The sequence below is a fragment of the Trichosporon asahii genome (genome assembly GCF_000293215.1).
Source record: "Trichosporon asahii var. asahii CBS 2479 unplaced genomic scaffold scaffold00071, whole genome shotgun sequence".
NCBI lineage: Eukaryota > Fungi > Basidiomycota > Tremellomycetes > Trichosporonales > Trichosporonaceae > Trichosporon > Trichosporon asahii.
Window position 1 is genome coordinate 1,271,662 of NW_014040854.1, and position 22,218 is coordinate 1,293,879.

General features: G+C 60.0%; 6 protein-coding genes and 1 non-coding gene across 7 annotated transcripts; 3 read left to right on the forward strand and 4 right to left on the reverse strand.

The window, feature by feature from the left end:
• Positions 1-214: 214 nt before the first annotated feature.
• A1Q1_05377 (mandelate racemase/muconate lactonizing enzyme) lies at positions 215-1,388 on the reverse strand (the record flags this gene model as incomplete). Its single annotated transcript, XM_014322109.1, has 5 exons — positions 215-252; positions 304-427; positions 468-882; positions 954-1,073; positions 1,120-1,388. The coding sequence occupies 5 exons, from the start codon at positions 1,386-1,388 to the stop codon at positions 215-217; spliced, it is 966 nt and encodes a 321-aa protein (XP_014177584.1).
• A 2,249-nt stretch (positions 1,389-3,637) lies between these two features.
• Positions 3,638-6,542, forward strand: A1Q1_05378 (uncharacterized protein; the record flags this gene model as incomplete). The annotated part of the gene is made up of 5 exons (XM_014322110.1): positions 3,638-3,849; positions 3,926-3,979; positions 4,035-4,290; positions 4,338-5,928; positions 5,974-6,542. 5 exons carry the CDS (start codon positions 3,638-3,640, stop codon positions 6,540-6,542), a joined length of 2,682 nt encoding a protein of 893 aa, XP_014177585.1.
• Positions 6,543-11,420: 4,878 nt separating this feature from the next.
• On the reverse strand, positions 11,421-12,704 carry A1Q1_05379 (uncharacterized protein; the record flags this gene model as incomplete). The annotated part of the gene is made up of 1 exon (XM_014322111.1): positions 11,421-12,704. One exon carries the CDS (start codon positions 12,702-12,704, stop codon positions 11,421-11,423), a length of 1,284 nt encoding a protein of 427 aa, XP_014177586.1.
• A 2,689-nt stretch (positions 12,705-15,393) lies between these two features.
• Positions 15,394-16,747, reverse strand: A1Q1_05380 (phosphotyrosyl phosphatase activator; the record flags this gene model as incomplete). The annotated part of the gene is made up of 3 exons (XM_014322112.1): positions 15,394-15,887; positions 16,020-16,467; positions 16,523-16,747. The coding sequence occupies 3 exons, from the start codon at positions 16,745-16,747 to the stop codon at positions 15,394-15,396; spliced, it is 1,167 nt and encodes a 388-aa protein (XP_014177587.1).
• Positions 16,748-17,039: 292 nt separating this feature from the next.
• On the forward strand, positions 17,040-18,006 carry A1Q1_05381 (uncharacterized protein; the record flags this gene model as incomplete). Its single annotated transcript, XM_014322113.1, has 2 exons — positions 17,040-17,680; positions 17,877-18,006. The coding sequence occupies 2 exons, from the start codon at positions 17,040-17,042 to the stop codon at positions 18,004-18,006; spliced, it is 771 nt and encodes a 256-aa protein (XP_014177588.1).
• Positions 18,007-18,638: 632 nt separating this feature from the next.
• On the forward strand, positions 18,639-21,696 carry A1Q1_05382 (uncharacterized protein; the record flags this gene model as incomplete). Its single annotated transcript, XM_014322114.1, has 3 exons — positions 18,639-18,663; positions 18,742-19,706; positions 19,777-21,696. 3 exons carry the CDS (start codon positions 18,639-18,641, stop codon positions 21,694-21,696), a joined length of 2,910 nt encoding a protein of 969 aa, XP_014177589.1.
• A 248-nt stretch (positions 21,697-21,944) lies between these two features.
• A1Q1_t410 lies at positions 21,945-22,016 on the reverse strand. Its single transcript has one exon. It is a non-coding gene; the product is annotated as a tRNA-Gln (tRNA).
• Between the last annotated feature and the right edge of the window lie 202 nt (positions 22,017-22,218).

Consider the following 22,218-nt stretch of genomic DNA (forward strand, 5'->3'; position numbering starts at 1 on the left):
ATGACAAAGTTCGGGGTGCTGAACCCGACCTGCAGTGAAGCCGCGAAGGCAATCGGCCCTGGTTGTCAGTCTGTTGGCGCTAGTGACAGGGGTGCGAAGCGCTGCATTCCGGGATCGTGCAAATCCATCCACGGAGCTCGATCGCTCGGTGGGCTCGCTTCCTGCTCGGCAGCGCTACAAGCTGACGGCATCGGCCTGGCGTAGCGGCACTTACCTAGCGGACAGTGCGGAGCAACACCGATATCATACGCCCTATGCATTAGTCTAACTGCATATGCATGTCCACCAAACATGACGACTCACTCGGCCATGATAGCAATCTTGCGCGTCTCCGAGATGCCGCCTGCGTGCGCAATGTCAGGCTGAATGATGTCGATGCACCCCGCCTCAAAGTATGGGCGGACATCAGCGCGGGTGAAGAGGCGTTCTCCAAGCTAACGTCAGCTCAGTACATGCAGCCCACTTACCGCGATGGGTATCGAAGTCTTGTTGTACAAGTCCTTCATCTCGTTGACGAGGCCTGGAAGCAACGGCTCCTCGATGAAAAGCGGGCGGTGGGGCTCGAGCTGCTGCGCGAGCTGCTTGGCCATTGTCTTGTGGACACGGCCATGGAAGTCCAAGCCCGCATCCATGCCCAGACTTTTGATGTCTGCAAGGCGCTGAACGGTTTCATCAAGCGCGTGCGGGGAGTCTAGCCACCCGATCGACTCTGTCGCGTTCATCTTCACTTTCGTGAAGCCCTGCGCCTTGCGCACCTTGGCCTGCTCCAGCACGTCGGACGGACGGTCGCCACCGACCCACCCGTACACCTCGCAGCGCTCGCGCACTGCGCCTCCGAGAAGCTGCCAGACGGGCACGCCGAGGACCTTCCCTTTGATGTCCCTTCCGTCAGCTTAGGTTCAGCCACAGTGGGCCGTGGTGGGCTCGCCGCGTACGCCGGGCCAGGAACTCACCATAGCGCAATGTCAATGCCAGACATCGCCGACATGAGCACCTCGCCACCTCTGTAGAAGCGGTGCCGGTACAGGTACGTGTAGATGTCCTCGACGTTAAGCGCATCCCAACCGACGATGCTGGCGTCAGCGGGATCGAAAGTCTCCGAACGGGATGTAAACTCACCGGCGCTCAATGTCTTTCAGCGTGCCTTGGACGGCCTCGGTGTGACCCTCCAACGTGCCTTCGCCCCAACCTACGACGCCGCCTTCCGTCTCGATACGCACGAAGAGCCATCGTGGACGTACGTAGAAGTTCTCCACCTTCTTGATCAGAGTCGAGCCAGGAACGCGGGCCGAAGGGTGGGGTTGGATGGGCGCTGAGCTTTGGATCCCCGCTTTGTATCGAGCAGCAAGCTCTGACGGGGGGAGGTAGATGGCCTCGCGATCAGTCATAGTGAGCGATAGTGTTGAAGGTGGGCTGTCGGCTGCATGGAAAGTGGTGTTGTATGCCGTAGCGACTGTTAGTGAGACAGACCGGAATGTCGGGCCGGACTTGCCGCAGCCGCGAGATGCCGCTGGGCCGGAGTTGGCCGTCAACAGCCACGAGACAGCCACGAGAATCAGAAGGAAGGCACGGTTGCCCGCTCACCGTTCCTCTACTACCTCGGTCTTCCTGACGTCGCATTCCAGGCTGACAAGGTTGAGAGTTCAGAGGTTGTTCAAATGACCGACAAGTAAGTGGAGAGTGCGATGCCGAGTTGAGAGAAGTCGGCGAAGGATGATGGTTACGAGAGATGTCTCAGATTTTATGCTTGGAAGCTGGGATTAAATGGGATTGGAAGGAGCTGTGAAACCACCGAGGGGACGGAATGGTTGTGGTGGGTTCGAAGATCGGAGGCGTTTGAAGGTGTCGGGGGAAGCCCTTGACTTGTGTCCTGGGAAGGATGGGGTCAGTGGTCAACAGAGAAAACAAGAGCGTCGGGGTTGAAGGAGGTTGTGATCGGGTGAGAGGGTGGTCGCGGGGTTCGGAGCAGAGTATCGTCCAAGGGTGCTGAGGCTTGGAATGGCGTTTTGGATGATGAAGGGGGGAGAGTGTACGTACGCTGCAAGAGCGCAGACGGCAAGTGCAGTGGAAAGCAGGCTGGGGAGGGGTGAGGCTGACGGACGTACGCACTATTCGGTCCACATTAACAAACAAGGTTTATGAAGGTACTCTTTTGGCCAGGGAAGGCACGTGGGGACGCTGCACCTCGACGCAGCACCAAGCTGTTGGACCCTTGTCATCCCTGGGGGGAGGCCCTGGGAGACTGACGTGCGACACCAGGAACAACGAGTACCTTAGGGACTGAGCCTCACCGCCCTTACAACATCCTCAATCCTCAACCGTTCCTCCCATTGCACAGCACCCAAGCTCCCCATCCTCAACGGCCTCAACCTCGACCTCGATCCTTCGATTCGCCACACCCCGCATCCGCCCAAGGCGCCCAAACCGACCCCAAGCCAATGCGCCAATGCCAACCCGGTCCTGGCGTGCCGTAACAATCTGCGTTCCTCGCGTAACCGCTGCCCTTGTCCACCCTCATGCCCAACCACCGTCCGCACTCTCTTCCACCTCCCCATCCAGTCATCTCCAGTCACCTCCAGCATCCGATTAGTCCTGTTCGGCCTCTGTACGGCACCGTGGGTCCAATCCCACACCACCCTCTCCTGACTTGACCCCTCTCCCGGCCTTCCTCGCTCACCCTGCTCCGCACGTCTGCACCGCGATCACTCGTGTCATCCGGATCCTGACCGACCGACCGACCGCGCAACCGTAAAAAGCACTCCTCGTTCATTTGTGGTCGTCTGTCAACACTAATCAAGCAATCTTAAATCGCCGCTAACAGGGACACGTCCCTCTCCCCTCGATCCCCTCCTTCTCTGGGCTCTCTGCGCTCTCTGGGCCCCTCCGTGTCCCTCGTCTACGACTCCTCGTCCCTCTCGGTCCCTCTCAGTCCCTCACCGTCCCTAGCTCGTCCCTCGCCGCTCTCCTAGATCCTGCGATCCTTCGTCCTTCTGCAAGCACGCGCGCATCAACCACCCTCCCCCTCCCCTCCCCTCCCGGCTGCGGCACTGCATGCACCTCCAACTGCGGTTTGGGTAGCTGTGTACGGTATCCGGTCGACGTCTCGTAACTCGTCACCTCTGGGACATTGGGTCCTTGGCTCCGCTGTCATTTGGGTTTTGGCTCGCGACCAGCTCAACCCTGCAGTGCGACTACCGCGGCCAGGTATCCGTATACATACACACACAGTGATTACTCATTAACCGAAACTGGCCACTGCGTTTGTTGTCACGACTTTTATCTATTCCTCTCATTCCTCTCGACTACTCTCTTTCCCATTCTCAACCACTTTATTCACGCCTCGCCGCTTAAACGACTGTCGATCCACCGTTGTCACCGCCCAGCGCACAGATAAAAGGGTCGGTTGTCGTTGCCCAGTGAGGCCTTAGCCGCGTATCGTCTGCACTCCACCGTGTCGCGCGCCGCGTTAGCGCATAGTCAGACTCTCAACAACCGATCGGCACTAGAAGTCTCGACAATCTTGCGCGCTCATTCCATCTTGGACATCCAGAACTAGCCGTGCACCACTGTTGTTGTTGACTCCTATTTGCTTGTGCGCCCCTCCTCATCCATGCCGAGCCGGCTCGCTCGTGACACCATGTCCGTCCAGGAGGCCCAGCATGTGGCCATCCTTGACGACATGGCTCTAGACCTCGTATACGAAGTCTTCACCGAAAGCTCGGCTCCCTATGGTTTCAAGCGTATTATCAAATTGGATAAGGGCGGTGCACCGTCTCTCGACCGTCTACGTCTCGCAGCTGAGGATGTCAGGGAGAACGTTGACCTCTTTCGCAAGGAGCTGAGACGAATGTAAGTCATTCACCGTTTCAGCTCAACCTCTGCGCTTCTGCAAAGCATTCCTGTGCATCGATACTGACTGGAGCAGCTTCAATGACTACCTAGACGACAAGATCAGGGTCAACCCAGAGATTAGACAGTGGTGAGTTGGCGTGCGCCCACACTCTTGTCGCCATCTTCCCTGCTGACCGGCCCAGGCTCCTAGAGGCATGGATCTCGACTGCTTACGGACCGTATACGAAGATTCGACCAAATGAGAAGGGCTCTGTCGACTTAGTTACAGCGACAACCCTTGCCCGCGGAAAGCTAGAGCGTATCGTTGGTGTCGAAGATGTTTGTTTGAACCTAAAGGGTGACGGCAACGTCGAACGACTGGGTTTCGACGAGGACTTTCTCGACTACAGTCATCGAGACATCCCGAAAGCAACAGTAGGGCCCATCCGTTTAGTCAAGGTAAGGTGGCAGGAACACAAGACACTAACGCTCAGTTTGGTTGCAAGGCGTGCGCCAACACCAAGTGGCTTGCGCGTCCTTCGAACCCCGGAGTGTTCTTCCCCGACGGTGCGGATGTGCAATGGCTTGTGCTCAAGCGGACAATTCCTGAAGGCGAGATGTTATGGTGGGCTTGGGGTGACGGTGAATACGAGAAAGAATGGTTAGTCATCCGCCTCCCAGCCAACACTGACGTGCACAGCCCTTGCCCGCCGGCTGAAAAGCGAAAGTCTAGAGGAGGATCTATCGCCTCCTTCGTGGTGCCTGACTGGGAGCCTCCAATCCCCAGTCCTACTCAAGCCGAACCTGAAGAGAAGAAGCCCAAGAAACGCGTTCGGACATATAGCGGCAGCAAGCGCACAATCAAGAAGCCGCGCCGACCAAGCAGTGACCACCAGGCGTCTTCGCCCAGTGCGCCTAGATCATCGTCGACCGGGTCGCTGTCACCCCCACCACCAGTGCGCCGTCGCCTGCCCTCTGAAACACCCGAGCCGTCGCCGATCCCGGAGCAGTCGTCTGAGTCACCTTGGGTGGAGACTCCTGCTGCGGACGAAGAAGGCACAGACCTCGTCATGGAGCAAACCCAGGTCGATGTCAATGGCATGGGGAACCGGCAAGACGAATCTTACGACACTACCATGCAGCCCGTCGCAGATGATGACAAGGCGGAGGAAAGGATGGATCAGCCGAGCTCTGTCTCTGAACGTAGCCGACAGAGCTCCGTCAGTGATTTGACAACCGTCCTCCAAACAGCTTCCTCGCCCATGTCTGCGGCCAAGGTCTCGCCCAAGGCTGTTCACAACGACGGCCGCCAGCCTAAGCCTACACTCGTCCGCATGACCACCGAGCCGACCTTTGCCGCCGAGCCGTCCTCTGCTGGAGCAGTCTCATCAGAGCTCACTCCTGTCGCTCAGCTGGCTCCTGCGGTGCAACTTGCTCCTCCTCTGGCGGACGCTCCACTGGCCCCTGCATCCGATGGCCACGTCGAACATCCGGTAAATATGCAGAGCGTGGTTCAAAACCTGATCCAGAATGTTGTGCCAGGCACCGTGCCTGCACAGCTTCTGTCAGCGGGCCATACATCGGAAGAGACGACCATCCTCAATTTGAGGTTGGTTGTCTCCTCTGAGACTCTCCGGAATGCGGCACCCGCCACCGACCCGGCTCTTGAGGAGCGGGTGGCGGCTCTGGAGGCTGATTTGGACGAACAAAAGTCGAGGAACGACGCACTTCAACAAGAGAACGCCTCGTTGAAAGAGTCTGTGCAGCAGCACAACGCGGTTGTGTCCCAACACCAGGCGGACATGTCGGATGTGCAATCCGAGAACGCGTCTCTTCAAGTTCAAAAGGATGCCCTGGAGCATGACAAGGCAAAATTGCTGAAGGAGATCGACGGGTTCAAAAAGCAGATCGCCAAGTCGAACCAGGACACCAAGAAGCTCGAAAAGGATGCAAAGCAAGCGCAAGGCAATTACAAGGAGGCCCAGCAGGATATCAAAACTATTCGTCGTGAGAAAGACGAGGTCGAAAAGCGCTGCCAGATTCTCGCAGAGGAAATCGAGAAACTGTGCCGCGACAAGGAGAAGTTATCCGAAGATCGTAAGTCGATTTTTGCCGCTCGCATAATTTTTGTCTGACCTGCAGTTCGTGGATTCGTGATGCGCCGTAAGATGGCTGCAGCGGGGCCGGAAGAGCGAGTGCCTCGTGAATATCCTCCCCCACCACCGCCGGGTGAATACCCGCCTCATCCGCACCAGCATCCTCACCCACCTCCGCCGATGGAATATCCCTACCCTCCCCCGGGATATCCGTCCCCTCCTCCGCACGCCGGGTCGCCATGGTCGCCTCCTGCACCTCCCCAATGGGGTCCATCATCAGCAGGGCCATCTCCTGCGCCACACCTGCCTCCGCACTACCCGCCGAGGCCAGCTACCGCAAGCGGTGCCTTCCCCCACGGCCCGTACCCTGATCGTCCACCCTCCGGACACGGACATGGGCCGCCTCCCATGCACAGTCCAGACGTGCGCATGCGACACGATCGTGAGCGTGATCGTCTGCCGCCCCCGCCTCACCCTCTCGACGTGAAGCCTAGCCTGCCGTCATTGCCGGCCGTGCTTTCGGGTCGACCGGGTGGTCCGCCGCCACCCCCACCGCCTCACGTCGCCCGCAGCGTCTCGGGAATGGCAAGCCCCAATGGTAAATTTTGGAACTAAAAACGATGTTCCCAACTACACTTTTCAGCGTCACGCTGAAGAATAGACGAACGAGATCACGTTGGAACCCATAGTATGTACCTGCTGTTGTCACATAACCTGTTACATTGATGACTTAGAGATGAAATTTTTTGGCACGCAATGCGCATTGACGTTTCGGCGCTCGGGTTCCGGTGCTCTCTGAGCATTCACGCACTCACGATCGGAAGCATGGATCGTCCACCGGTTGCCCGCGGCGTTTGGACGTGATGAAGAAGGATTGTCGAAATATTGACGACGGATTGGCAGGGGGCCATGACGCCACAGCGTATTGGGACGACTTGATTGCGCTCAGGACGACACGGAAGTGAGCGCAGTCGTAGCAAACGCGTCGCGGCAGACCGAAAGAAGGGGGGCACACACGCCACAGTACGTGGCTTTATTGCAGAGTCCGTGCGAAAGGGACCCGGGCACCTGCGCCTGTTGGCGCCCTCTTCGTAACCTCGCGCCGGACGCTCGGACTCGGTGCTCCATGCTTTAGCTCCAAGGTCTTAACGGGGCTACTGTCGGTGCCAAACATGGGACCGGGCGCACGATTGCACGAGCCAACTAATGACGTTGTCGCCGATTGACCTGAGTAGGGTCGAGTGGATCAAAGGACTGACCAGGCTGCGCTGGCTTACTGCGCTGCACGAGCGACACGGACGACAGGAGCGACAGGAGCGACACGACTGCGAGGGCGCGCGGGCGCACAGGCGAGCGGGCGGGTGGCAAGCGGACACACAGCAACGGACGGCACGCGGGGTGCAGGGGGGCACGGCTACGCAAGCGGGGGACGTGCGCGCCGGTCGCCGATCCCTATATCTCCCTCTTGCCACCGGCGCAAAGTCTGAGCCCGCTGCTCTCACACACCTGCACCCCAACCGTCCCATTGCCCATTGTACAGTCCACCCGCATACGCTCACCCACAACACTCACTCAACCTCAGGCTGTCTCTCTTCTTCGCCTTCCTTGTCTTCCTCACCTTTTCCACTCACCCTAAAGATCATCCACTCCTTTCAGCCAACCCTCCTTCCCCGTGCTCAGTCTTACATCCCCCTATCAACATTACCCCCCGCCATATCCCTCTACGGCTAATTTCACCTCGACCCTTCAGCCTCGCCTTATCTTCCTCACCTCAGACAACGGGCACTCCGACCATACCGCCGGCGCTGTTGCTCCCGTCACTTCACCTTCATGACGTGGCCAGAAGAGCACAAGTCGGCATGGGTCGCGCTCGCCCTCGACGACGTCGCCATGACGCTAGCGGCCAAGATGCGAGCACCCAACGCCCAGTTCGACCGGATCCTACCGTCCCTAGACCTCGGCGAGATCACTCCCAGCGACCGCGACTTCAAGAGCCAGCTGCAGGACGAGTGAGTCGGGGGTGGTAAAAGCTGACGTGTATCTCGACCGAGGGTCGAGGGCGCGAGACCAGGAGGGCGATCGGGCTGACGCACCCAGATTTGACGCCTTTCTCGACCACATTGCGGAGCGGGAACCAGACTTAGAGCCAGAAGTCATGGACTGGCTCGTGAAGCAGTGGACGGCGGTGGATGAGGGCCCGGTGTCGTTTAAGACTCGCGACGGGCAACTCGTCGTCGTTGCGACCCAAGACATTCCCAACCGCTCCCACATCACGTGTCTCCAGGACATTGTCCTGTTTGTCGGCGACGAGGCCGCCATCGACGCCGAGGTCCTGCCGCCATTCGCGGAGTGGATCAAGGGCCAGTCTTACGCCTGGTGCGGACCGTTTCGGCTCGCGCGGCGGGGGTGCAGCTCCTGCTCCAACACGAAGTGGGACAGACTCAAGCCCATCAAGGGGTTTCCCCAGCACACGGCCAGGCAGGTACTCAAGGCGACGAAGCCGATCAAGAAGGGTGACGTGATCTCGTGCAACTTTGGCAACGAGGAAACAAAGAATTGGTTTGTTAAGTATTCGTGGCTACCGAACTGACTTCCCAGTAACTGCGAGGGCTCCAGCAAGAAAGGCGGGCGCCGGACGTGGGCCAGCGGTGGTCCCGGTATTCCGTGAGTCTGCTGGCAAGAGACCATTGTGATAGCTGACCGTGCAGCTCTGTTCCGCCCCCTAAGCAGTTCGAGACCGAGGAGCGGGGCATGCGGTCTTCCAAGTCCAAATCCAAATCTCGAGGCGTGACTCCGGCGGTGAACGCTCCTCCTCTTCACTGCGAACCCGGCGCCACTGAGATGGTATTATCGCTCTGCGAAGAATTAGAGTAAGCTCACATGCACTGGCATTGATCTGACAGCACAGACGGCCGTCCACTCCGAAGAAGCAGACCACTCCAACGGCTCCGAAGAATCAGACCACTCCAACGGCGGTCGCGAAGGGCCCCTCTCCTTCTCCGATGGCAGAACTGCGTCCCGCCGAGAACGACCCGGCACTCTACGGCAATGACGACACTATGGAAGGGCAGGAGCTTCCGATGATCGAAGAGAACGAAGAACCTCCAGCGTCCTCAAGCGGGTATTCTACGCAAGCGGATGATGTCCGCATGGATCACGAACCGCGACCAACCAAGCGCAGGGCGAACGATGGAACCACAAGTAAGAGACCGGGGTCCGGCAAGAAGATGCGCATGAGCACAGGCGGTAGGATGCCGAGGGCTGTCGCGCCCTTGGACCCGATTCCAAAGAAGATAACCGTCGAGCCACCACCGTGAGTTTACTTCGACGAGAGAGATGCTAACACAACTCAGAAACCCGGCTGCTCTTCTTACTCCCCCGTATGAATCCTCCACGATCTCTGAAGCTGTTGACGACGACAGGAGTGACACCCATGAGGCAGAGTCCACGGTCACCTCCGCAAGTTTGCGCAAACCAGCCAACCCGCTCATTATCCGCCTGCCTCCGTTTCGCAAGCACGTGCCCACGGTCGATGTCGGCGTCGACGCTGTTTCTCTTCCTGCCACCTGTGAGACTGGCACGCAGTACGAGAGCGCTGGAAACGACTCGCGAGATGTGGCGATGAGCGAAGCCGCCACCGCAACAACGGAGACTTCCCCGTCGACGAACGCAACCGCACCGACGGACACCCCTATGACAACGGACGCCCCCGCGGCAACGGCTGCAGCAGTCGCCGCCGCCAAATCATTAATTGCTCGTATCGCAGAGCTCGAGACGCGCAACCGCGCCCTCTTAGCGGCAAACCGAAATCTCCTCCAGCGCGGGCACCCTAACGGCCATGCTTCATCGTCTAACGCCCATGGATCGCGGCCGGCTCCTTTTGGTCTCATGCTGGCAAAGAAGTATCGCGAGGAGAGTCCGTGGCGCCAAAAGTGCTTCGAGCTGATCGCATCCTGGGCGGATGAGAATCGCACCCTCCAAGTCACCGTCGGTCAGCTGCAAGACAGCAATGCGGATCTGGTATCCACCAACTCACAACTCATGGGCCAGATAGCCCAAATGCGACAGACGATTGAGAAGCAGCAGAGGGCGAACCAGCAAGGCTCGGAGGTACTTGCTGCCGAGCGGGACAAGATCAGGCAGCTACTCTTGGACAACCAGCGTATTCGAGTCGCCCACGAGGACCAACGCATGCGCATTTTCGCACTAGGTGAGAAGGCTCGGCGAACACTCGAATTGACGACGCCAGGCTCTCCGCAGGCGCAGATCGCCGTGGGAGGTGCCAACGGAGCCAACCAACTACCTCGACCACCAACAGGAGGGGGAAGCAAACAGATGAGACCTCCAGCGGAGGCGTCGACGCAAGTGGGCACGGCATCCCGAGATGGTGTGAATCAGCAGACAAATGCTGTCTTCGCTATCAATCCCCCACACCAGCGAACAGCTTCCAATGGAACAGCGCCCCGACCGCGCGCAACTTCCACCGCTAGCACACCCCAGATCCGACCAGCCACCTCCGCAAACTCCCATGGCTCCCAGCACTCTCGTCCCCACACCGCCGTCGCGCAGACCAAAGCGGCGAAGGCTCCGAGGCGCACAGCACCGGGTCCCCGGCCGCCTCCCACACGGCCCCGTGCTAATCAGCCGGGTCCTTCGCAGGCTCAGCAGCCTCAAATGACCAGCCCTCAGAGTGAGGCTTTCGAAAGACTCAGCCTTCCTCTTCAACAATCTCTACTGCGCGACCGCGTGGCGAAGCAAGCATCCCAGCAAACTCCCACACCCACGACCGTCGTGCCGCCAAGGCCTGCACCAACATCCACCCCAGCCAGCACTACAAACACACCGCTCGTTCCCTCACTGCCTCCCAGCGACCGTCAAAATACGGCCCAAGGTCCCCACCAGGACCGCCGCGAACGCGTGTTGCAGGACTTTGAGTTCTTACCCCAGGCGCAGAAGCACGAGCTCCTCGAGAGCCTGACCCCTGACCAGCTCAGCGCGCTAGTGCAACACCTGACCCCGCCCGAGAAGCACCAGCTCTGCCCGACCTTCTTCCCGCCACACGACTAGCAGTCTCCGCAGGTCCCTAACCCCCAGACGATGGGCGTGCTGGACTGCCTCGACTACAACCCCGCCCTCCTCTTTGGTCCTCTTCCCGACTTTGTGACGCCGTACACCTTCCATTTCTCCCCCGGCCCCCACGGGCCACCTGGACCCCCCCACTAGAAGTGCAAGTACTGGAGGTGACGTATAGACCCGTTCGTATTGTATCATAGACCCCATCAGTGTATGTATTTTGTTGCTCCATGTACGATAACTCAAGTGCCACATGCAATACCGCCAGATGGGACAGTGTTACGGAACCTCGCAACTTTAAAGCTAATGCATCGAGCACCGCTCCAGCGAACCTAGATAGAGAGAGTAGTACAAAGCGAATGCGAAATGAGTGTGATACTATAAGAGCCCAATGAATGCACAAGAGACAGAGAGGGGTGGTTAGACAGCAGCCCCGGTCTGCTCCTGCTGCCCCTTCGGCAACTTACCATCAGGATGGTGGCCAAGCCAAGCATTCCTCGCGGCCCACATGAGCGGAACGAAGGCGTGTCCCTCGGGCGAATCAGAGATATTGGCATTGTTGAAGTCGGCCCCGCTCGGGTCGACGCAGCCGCTGACGGTTCCGTCGTCGGACACCTGCTTCATGACGCCGTCGTACGCCTTCTCAGCCGCGGCGAAGAGCCACTCGTCCCCAAACGTGGAGGGGTGCTGGAGCAGCAAGCGGTAGTACGCGGCGGTGACCGCCGCCGTGCCGGCCGTCTCGGCGGGCGAGTCGCGGTCCGAGTAGTTCGGGATGCGCCCGTCGGGTGTCTGTGCGCCGTACGCGGCGAAGAGCGCGCGGCGCGCCTTGTCCTTGGCGACATTGATCTGGGCCGTGAACTCGGCCTCGTGCCCGGCCTCGGTGATCGAGGCGAAGACGCGCGCAAGGCCCATGAGCATCCACCCCGTGCCCGAGGTCCAGGCGTGCGGGTCGAATTCAGAGGGGACGTGCCGGAACGTTCCCCGTTCGTCGGCGAGCGCGTCCGCGACCTTGGTCCACTGCTCGAGCGCTTCGGAGAGGAGGGAGGCGTCGTCCTGCACCAGACCCAGGAAGGCGAGCACGGGCGGGATCATGTACCCCTCGTCGCTCCAGAGGGACTGGCGGTCGCCGCGGTGGCTATAGATATCGCCAGAGCGCACGCCCTGCGTGCGCAGCCAGGCGATCATGTTCTTCGCCGCGTCCTGCTTCCCACTCGCCCAGACGGCGGGCACCAGGCTGAACACGTCTGCCTGGGACCCCCGGTCCGAGTTGACGAGATACCCATCGCCGGCAATGTCGAGGAGGGCGCCGAGCTTGTCCGTCGCCTCGCGCACGGCGGGGTCGCCGGGCTGCTGTGCCGCAAAGGCCTTGCTGCTCCAGTTGTGCTCCGTGACGCCGTAGAGCTCGGCTTTCGCTTGGAAAAAGGTGCTAACCTCCCATGTCTTGTGCGACAGGCCTTCGGCGCGCATCAGGGCTGCGCGCGCCTTGTTCGCATTCACGGCGCCCTCGTTACTGGCGTCGTGGAACTCGATGGGCTGCGAGGCCTTGTTGATCACGGGCAGTCGGGCTGTGGAAGTCGCAGGGGACGAGGGCTGGTTCATGTACCCGTAGTACGAGAGGGAGGGGTACTCGCGCGTGTCGAGGGTGGGGACCGGGGCTGCTCCTGCCACAGCGAGGGCGGCGAGCGCACCGAGCGTTTTCAGCATCATTGTTGTTGTTGTTCGTTTTGTTGTTTTTTTTTCGCTTTTTTCAATTCAATTCGAGTTACGCCTATGTTGTTATGAGTGTGGTTGAGGAGAGTGAGGAGGGTCGGACTTTGCTGATGGTTGCAGCGTTGGATTGCGTTGTAGTGAGAGATCGTTACAGTATCGAGCCAGCGATAGGTATGAGTCGGCCAGCGACTCGAGGAGGAGGAGGATGGAGGATACAGGTAAAGGTTGGGAGATGGGGATGAGTACAAACGCAAGATTGTGTCGCTGGATTGTAGGCAGCAAGGTGACGCGGCGCAGAGCGAGGGGATCCGGATGCATCGGGGGCGGGCGGCGGTGATTCTTATGGGTGGCTTGACGATTCTCTTGGCCGCAGCTGATGAATGCTCCGTGACATGAGGCGTGCAGGTCCATTGACCCCCATTGTCTTCAGACGATGCTGCCCGGACGGACGAGCAAGGGCTCGCCGGCTCGTGCTCATGCCCGCCGTGCCCGCCGCGCCGTGCCGGGTGGACCGGATGCGCCAGTCGCCATGAGGGGTCATGCAGGGCTGTGGAATGGACACTACAGACGCTAACGAGGGACCAAAGGATGCAGCATGTTGTTGTGCCCGCTCGTGCTCGGACGCTGCAGAATACCCTTGGCATTCGACCAAGCGTTGGGCCAAGCGCCACACCAGGGTTTGCTGCCCCCTCCAAACTTGCTGCAATGGGCGATATCTCGGACGCCACCGACGCCACCCGGCCTCCCTGCGCCCTGGACTTGGCGCCCCTGCCGAGATGCCTCATGGCTCATGGACGAGCAGAGCACTCGTGTGCGCGCATCCATTCCCCTCCATTTGACTTCTCAGTGATAGAGACGACGTATCGGACAGGCTGGTCACCGCTACCTAGAACACAATCCACACATAGACGCAGAGTGGATCTGGGTGTTAATCCTCTGTAGTGTGGTCGTCCAAGCACTATCGGAGTGTACGAGGGATGACTCACTGACACAAGAGACATGACCAAAGGAGGGTAGACTGCTGGGTATGTCACCCCCTGAGACATGCTTCTCCTGGCGTGTTCGATGAAACACACCCTTTGTTTGCGCCCTTTGCATAGGAACCAGCACCGATTCCATGCCAAGGTGCACCGCAGTCGACTTCTGCGCCCCCCTTGCCCCTGCAACGAGGCAGCCCTGCCTCTTCCGGTGTGCCGGTGCACTGAGCGACCGGGTGGACCTGCACAACGCATGAGCGACGACGGAGAGGGAGTGCGTAACCAAGGAACACGATATGCATAGCAAGTCTCTTTCTTGTCCCGGGTATCGCCGGTTACAGGGGTCCAGTTATGCATGACGGAAACGTCGCAGGTGTGCAGGTGTGCAACTGGAATCGGATGGAACCCACGACAACAGAATTGGACACCGATTCCTCGGCGACTATGACCTTTAGTGTCGCGCTAATGCGCGCAGTCGCGGCCCAGTCCGAGTTTGGCATGAGCCAGGCGCCAGGCTCGACAGGCTCACTCTGATCCGAGTAGCGCAGTTCTGCTAGTCCTGGATCTGGAAGTCGGACCGCACTAAGTCGAACAACATGACGAGAAGATCAGAGCGTGTAGAGCGTCATGAGCGAAGAGTGGGGCGGAAGAGGTCTCGAATCGCCGTTTAGCTCATTGGTGTGCTCATGGTGTCTTCATGGACCAGTGGCTCCTCACACGACGACCATTCTGTCAGCGTAGAATAAGCGTAGCGGTAGCGGCATACTCCGCCGCGATCCGCCGGCCCCGCCGTGCCCCGCGACCACTGGTGTTCCGCATGGACCACATGCCCATTGCATTGCGCACTCCTCTGGGGTCCGTTAGTCATGCTTTAGTGTGGGATTTTCGTCACGATCACGATCACAATCATGATCACAAGCTCCCCCACTTCTGCAGTCCTTCATTCAGTGGCGAGCAAGCGGAATGTCACCTCCCTTTTTTCTTCACTGCTGCTCGGCGACAGCACGGCATGCGCAATGCTTTGGGGGACATGGTACCGCGTAGTCTGCGGTAGTATGGGAATGGAGAGTAGGTGGACAATGAGCATTGTTACATTCCCGGTTGCTATTGCTCGGGATGCGATCGTGGACGCCATCGATACGACGGCCCACTTCCCGGCTGGTCATGAGGCCGAGACTGGCGCGGCTGCTGTGTCATGAAGAATACAGGGTTCGCACAGCCGGGTTGTCCTGCTGGCCTGCTCCCGATGAACATCATGAGTTAGACGGGACTACGGGACTGCAACGGTGGTACAGCGGGCTGTGACGGTATCCCGCGGCCCTCAAACTCGTCCGAGTCAGGCCAGTCTGGAGTGCTGAAGAGCATCCTGGAACAATCTCCACTTTGCTTGCAACAGGTTTGGAACAATCTCCACTAGCTCCACTTCGTTTGCTGCGCAACTGTCTCCGAGTGAGTCAGTCGATGGCATCTCCGTTCAGAATCAGCTGCGCACCCCGTCTCATCTCGCCGCATTGTCCGGTGCTTGACTTCTCTCTGCATAGTACACCTAGTGCCTGGGCCGGTTTGGATTTTGGTTTGATTGTTGTACACAAGACTGGTCTATTCTACTTCTCCCTCCACATTACTCTACTCGAGGACGCGGAATGCATGGGCACAACACTCGCGCGCAAGCACATTCTCCACGTGCGCGCGCTTCGTGCTCGCGCCTAGTCGAACGGAATCGGCTTGATCCCCGGTCTAGCCGTGAACGGCGGGGGCTGGACCTGCGCCGCGCCTCCCTTGACGGCGGCCGCCTCGGCAAAGGCGCTGGGCACGGCGATTCCACAACAGTCCATCGCCCAGCCCTTCTCGTGCACATGGCCGTGCGCGTCGAGCTGCACCTCGCCCTGGTCCGCGATGGCTTTCGCGAGCTCCGGATCCTCCTCTGGCGTCGGGAAGGAGAGGATGCTCCCGAACAGCGCGTGCTGCATCACGGGCAGCTTGGAGAGCACCTCGGCCGCATACATCTTGCGCATCCCGCTGTTCACCTTGTCCCATGTCTTGACGGCGGAGATGTCGTCGAGCATCGGCGAATGCCACCGCAGGCTGTGCGTCTTGATCGAGTTGATAAACGCGATGCACGAGAGGTACATGTACTCCGGAGAGAAGGCCTCGAGGAGCTCGGCGTCGTGGATCGCCTTCGGCCGCATGTGCTTATGGCCTGGATGTCAGCTTGACGTCGTGGATAGCGCAGCTGAAGACGGGCCGGGAGCGACGGGGAAGCGACGGGAACCGCCACGCCCTCAAGGAAACGCTACGCCGCTTCGCAGCTCCGCTCTTCACCCCTACTCACTCTTGATCTGCCCCGCGCCCCAGAGGAAGGGGAGGAACTGATAGTCGTCGAGACCCCAGACACCGTGCGACCCAGCCGGCTCGAGCCAGTACGTGCTCTGGAGGTATCGCATGACGAGGATGTATCGCCAGAACACCCCGAGGACGAGGAAGCGATAGTCGCTCTGCGTGAACACGCCGAGACGGGTCAGGACAAGCAGCCAGCAGAGAAAGTTCAGCTCGTGTCCGGATCCATAGTCGACGCGCTCACGGTTGCCAAAGCTCTCGGTGAAGTACGCCTGCACCTCGCACACGGCCTCGGGCTTCAGGCCCGGAATCGTGCTGTGCCATTTCTCCGAGCTCGCGGTGACCTTGTCGTAGAACGTCTTGAAGGCTGGGTTGCCGAATCGGGACAGCTTGTTGTCTACTGGCGGCGTCGCCTTCGCTGCCTCGAGCACGTCGTCCAGAATCTGCAGCACCGCGGCGCATGCCTGGGGTCAGCTAAGCTCAAGAAAGAAAGCTCACCTCTGAAGGCTCTCCTGCCTCGGAGAGCTTGACGCCCACGACCGTGTCATTAAGCTCGTCGATGAAGCCGAGAATCGCGTCGTGCGTCTTGCTCCGCGTGAATGCCTCGAGGTGCGCCTTGCTGAAGATGTACTTCTGGGGCATGACGTAGGGTCCATCTCCATTCAGGAGAAACACGGGGTCCTGCTTCGCTTCTGTCGTTATCGTAGCGTCTGTTGTCGTCATGATTGTTGTATCGAAGAGAAGATGGTGATCGACGAGGATTTCGGAAAGACCAGTGGCGATGACTGAAGCGTCCGTCGCCGTTTGCCGCTGCCAGCCAGGCACGTCGCGTGGCGATCCCTTGCCTCCGCGCGCCCGGTGGAGGTCGCTGCCGCGAGGACCCTGGCGGTATACTGAGGGTGACTACTGATGCCCATATGCCCAACTTGTCGCTCTGCACACCAGAAATTATGGCTGCCTCGTACACCGACGCCATCTACCTCCTCGTAAGTCAGGAGCTTGGGAGTTAACTGACATGGCAGGGCGACTCATTGACGCAGGCGTGGACGCCGGGCTCGCTCGCCCAGCGCATGAGCGAGCACTGGTTGCGCCGCCTCGACGTCCTGAACCGAGGCTACGGTGGCTACAACAGCAAGATGTGAGCTACTCAGTTCTCTCGCAGCTAACAGACAGGGGTGTTGAGGCTTTCAAGCAGTCGTTTGGCACCGCCGCCGACCGCGCTGCTGGCCGGGCACAGAAGATCCCTCTCATGACACTGTGGTACGGTGCGAACGACAGTGTGCTCGAGGGGCGTCCGCAGCACGTATCAGAGAACGACTACGGCATGCACCTCTCCGAGATCATGACCATGGTTACCTCTGAGAACTCGGAGTACTACTCGCCCGAGACGAAGATTATTCTCATCGGCGTCACGCCCATCGTGGAGGAGGACCGACACAAGGGCCAGCTCGCGCGGTGGAAGGAGTTTGGGTCCAAGGGCGAGGCGCCCACGCTCGACCGTAGCCTGCAGCACAGCGAGGAGTACCGCGACACACCCGGCATGGTCGTCCATGAATGTCATGAGGAGGATGAGCCTATCGTCACGCTCGATGCGTGGGGCGCCATCGAGCGAGCCGCTGGCGGTCGAGAGCCGGACAAGCTCCGCCCCTTCTTCTAGTGAGCTACCCAGTCTCTTCGAAGCTGACAAACAGTGACGGTCTGCACCTCACCGCCAAGGGGTACGAGGTCATCTTCAACGAGATCGTTAAGATTGTCGACGAGCACTGGCCAGAGCTCAAGCCTGAGAACCTCCCGATGCGTCTGCCCCAGTATGTCGACGTAGGCTGAAGAGTACGCACGCTGACGGAACCAGTTGGTCGGAGATTGACATGAACAACGTGGAGAAGACGATGGCGCCCAAGCCCAAGGCCGACGCTGGGTCAAAGCACGCCCGCGAGGAGGAAGACGCTGATGTCGAGCAGCAGAAGAAGCTGAAGAACTAGATTATAGATTGGCGTGACTGATTCGCGTTGCGTTACAGGAGATGCATGCCTCGATGTCCAGAATGTGCAGAGTGTCGGAGAGTCAACTTGCTGGCAAGAGGGGGAGAGTGCCTGTCCATCAGCAGGAGGTGCCTTGTGTTTGGGGTTGTTTATCGTGTTGCCCGAAGAGGAGTGGGTCCTGACGACAGACTCGAAGTATGAATGGATGAATGCCTGGGAACGATGTAGTGTGATTGCATGAGGAGATGGCTATGACATACGTATGAGCAGCTGGTCGCATGCTGATCTCTTGCTGGCTCTGTTTGGGCCGAGTGCCGCCAGAGTGATCCACAAATTGGGTTCTGGCCAAATGCTGGGCAGCTGGGCAGAGGAGGGTCGCGACTGATTTCCGACATGTCGCACCAGATGGTTCCGTTGTTTTCATCCAGCACCGTCCAGCCCCTGCCTCTGCCATTTCCCCCCGCTCCCCCTCTTCCCACCCCCTCTGCCTCCCTCCGCCTCCCTCCGCTCCATCCTCGTCTCCAGATCTTACTCATTCATATCGTTTCCTGCATCTCTCATCTACTCTATCCAAACACCCTTGCACCTCTCCCACCTTCGTCTCTTGTCTCGTGATACACCCCGCCCCAGCCATGGCTATGTACTCCACACAGACGCGTGAGTACCATCGACTCCCTGTCCGTGCGAGAGACACAAACAAACATCCCGCAGCATGTTTGGGCTGACAACTAAAAGCATCGTACCCCACAGGCGTAAACAATCCTCCGCACCCTCACCAACAGTACTATCAGCAGAGCATGCCCGGCCCGTCGACCTACCCCGGGGCCGCCCATGCTCAACCCCAACATCCTCAACATCCTCAGCAACAGGCGTACGCACAGCCTCAGCAGCAGCAGCAGTGGTACGGTCAGCAGCAGCACCAGCAGCCGCAACAACATCCTCAGGCTCCACCTCCACAGCAGCCGCCGCAACCGTATCAGCAACCGCCACCGCAATCTGCACCTCAGCCTGGATACCACCAGCAGTCGTTTGGTCAGCAGCCTCAGCCCCCGCAACAACCCTACGCTCAGCACTCGTTCGGGCAGCAGGCTTACCCGCAACAGACCTATGGCTCGTACGGCCAACTGTCCCAGCAGTCTCATCACTCTCAGCCCTCGCCGCACTCGTCATACCACTCGCACCCGTCACCACACCAGTCCTATGGCCAGCACCCGACGCCTCAGCAGTACGCTCCTCAGCAGCAGTACCCGCAGCAGTCGCTCCCGCAGACGCACCGTGGGGCTCAACAGGCTTACCAGCAGTCGTACGCTGCCCAGCCGTACCTCGAGCAGCAGACCCCACCCCGCCCCCTTGCCCGCTCCGACACCGTCGCCATTCCGTCTCCCCAGCGCAAGACAGACTATCAGGCTCCTGCGTTCAAGACATTCCAGGAGCGCAAGCGAGAACGCGAAGCTGCTTTACGCGCAGCTGCAACAGCGTCCGCGGCGTCAACCCCGACACCGTCCACGCCGACACCACCCCCTGCAGCTCAAACGGCGACAAGCTCCCCCGCGCAACCCAATGGACAGTCGCCCGCGCCTAGCCAGCCAAACCTCCCGCCGCACGTCTTGGCCATGATGGGCGCTCCCGGAAGCGGGCGACCTGTACCGCTCCCCCGAGCGAACGGCTCTCCTGCGCCTCCACAGCGCAACCAGCCAGCAGTCCCAGCCGCCCCAGCCGCCTCAGCGATCGCCGTCTCCCCAGCCTCCTCTGCGATCACACTCGCCCCAGCCACCGCAACGATCGGCGCCGCCTCAGCCTCCTCAGTCTCCCCAGCGTAGCGCTTCACCCCAGCCCCCGCCGCGCTCGGTTTCGCCTCAGCCACCTCAGCGTAACCCTTCGCCAAGTCCCGCCCACCCCTCGCTCGCCAACTTCAAGCAGCCTCCTGCGTCTACGTCGAAGTTTGCGCCTCCCCCCGCCCCTCCTTCTTGGATGACCGGCGGGAGTGACAGTGCCCCAAAGACTGAGGGTAGTGACTCTCGGTCGTCGTCGCCCACGAGGGAGCCCCTACCGCGTGCATCGGAGGTGCCCAAGTCTCCTCAGCCGACGCGGATGGGTCTGCAGAATGGCAGCGGCGGCCGTGCGCTACCTACGCCCGCCGGCGCTCCCAGCGACGCTCCGACACCGTCGGCGTACCAGTTGATGCGCTCGGGTGGCTTCCCCTCTAACATTCCTCGCAACCGCGCTGTCGAGGAGCTGTTGCAGCGCTCAGACACCGTTGCCTCCGTTAAGTCGCTCGACCGCGGCAACTTTGGTCCCGGCAAACGAGTCCTCCCTAGCCCTCCTGTCGGCGTCTCGGCAAGCCAGAGTCTGGACCGTGGTGCAATGTCGGCTGCGGCAGGGATCCGGCGCTCGAACGGTCGCAAGTCGCCGTCCTCTCCTATAGCGGAGGAGGGGCCGGATGATCTCGCCCAGCAGATGGCAGGCATGAGTGTAGGTTCAGGTTCGCGAAGCCCGACGTCCAACGGGTCTAACTCTCCGCGTACGCCTATGACGCCTGTCGGTTTCCCTCAGGCGCCCACGATTGTGACTCCCGACATCCCAGTCATTAGCGTGGGCGAGGCCACACCGAAGGTGCCGCAAATCAACATTGGCTCACCTCCTCGATCGCGGTCGCCTGCGCCATCTGTCCCGCAGATCAACATTGGCTCTCCGCCAAAGTCGCCTCGCTCCGTGCCCGCCGTTCCGACCATTTCGGTCGGATCGCCGCCGAAGCCTCCTCCGCGCAGCGTGCCCTCCATCAACGTTGGTGCACCTCAAGTACCGTCTATCAATGTCGGATCGCCACCCAAGGCGCCCTCGATTCGTGTTGCCTCGCCTGTGAACGATGACCCCCAGCCGCCGAGCATTGTTGTTCCTCCTCCGGGCATCTCGATCGGCTCTGCGCCGTCGAGCCCCCGCGCTGAGCGTCCCGCCTCGCCGTCCGGGTTCGAATTCAGTGGTCAGCCGACGATCGCGGTCGAGTCGAGTGACACGCGTGCCTCCGCTGGGCCAACCCGCGTACACGCGAGCAGCGCAATCGTGTGCGCCGGGTGCAACGAGGCGATCATCGGCCGCATTGTTTCGGCGATGGGGAAGCGCTTCCACCCGCAGTGCTTCCAGTGCGGTGTCTGCGGCGAGCACCTGGAGCACGTGTCGGCGTACGAGCACGACGGGCAGCCCTACTGCCACCTGGACTACCACGAGCGCTTCGCGCCCAAGTGTCACCACTGCCGGACACCGATCGTGGACCCGCGCTTCATCACGCTGAACGACGAGGAGCTGGGCCAGCGGTTTTACCACGAGCTGCACTTCTTCTGTTCCGAGTGCGGCGACCCGTTCCTCGACCCCTCGAAGAGCAGTGCTCCCGGAACACAGCGCTCGGAAGCGGCCCGTCGGGGTATCGAGGAGGAGGATGAGGTGGACGAGACAAACGACTTTGTCATCCACAAGGGCCACCCGTACTGCGAACGCTGCCATCTCAAGCTCCACAAGCCCAAGTGCAAGGCGTGCCGCCAGCCCATCCCCGATATCGCAGTCGGAGCACTCGGCGGCAAGTGGCACAGGGAATGCTTTGTTTGCGAGCAGTGCCGGAGCCCGTTCGCGAACAACCTCTTCTTCCCGCTTGAGAACAAGGCGTACTGCGTCGAGTGTTTTGAGGGAATGCAGTAGGTCCCCAACCAACAGGAGTGAAGAGGAAAGGGGAAAGGAGGGGGTGTACAGTGGAAGGACTTTGCGCAGGCGCATAAACCAGCATTAGTATCATCATAGCAATCACGGACTCGGGCATTCACGTATGCATGTGTGTAAGATAATCACGGAGATGCACCTATGGGGGAAGGACTGGGCAATGAGGAGAAAAAGAGGGTATGGTATGGATATCTCCAGGAACCCACGAGCACTCCAGAGTCCAAAAGGAAAGGTCCGACTGGGAATCGAACCCAGATTACAAGAATCAGAATCTTGTGTACTAACCGTTATACGATCAGACCCGTTAATTTCTCGCTGTGTGCCGTGTCGCCGCGTGGCCTGTCGGCAGAGCGCTCGCCTCTCAAGCGCGGCAGCCGGCTGTTCGCGACCACTGGACGTTTCCTTTACAGGCTTCAATGTACCCAGAATGGTATGAAGTGTTGGCGAAGACTGTTTGGCAAGGAAGAGGAGGTAGGCTGGGGGGACGCGCTGTGAGACTGACTC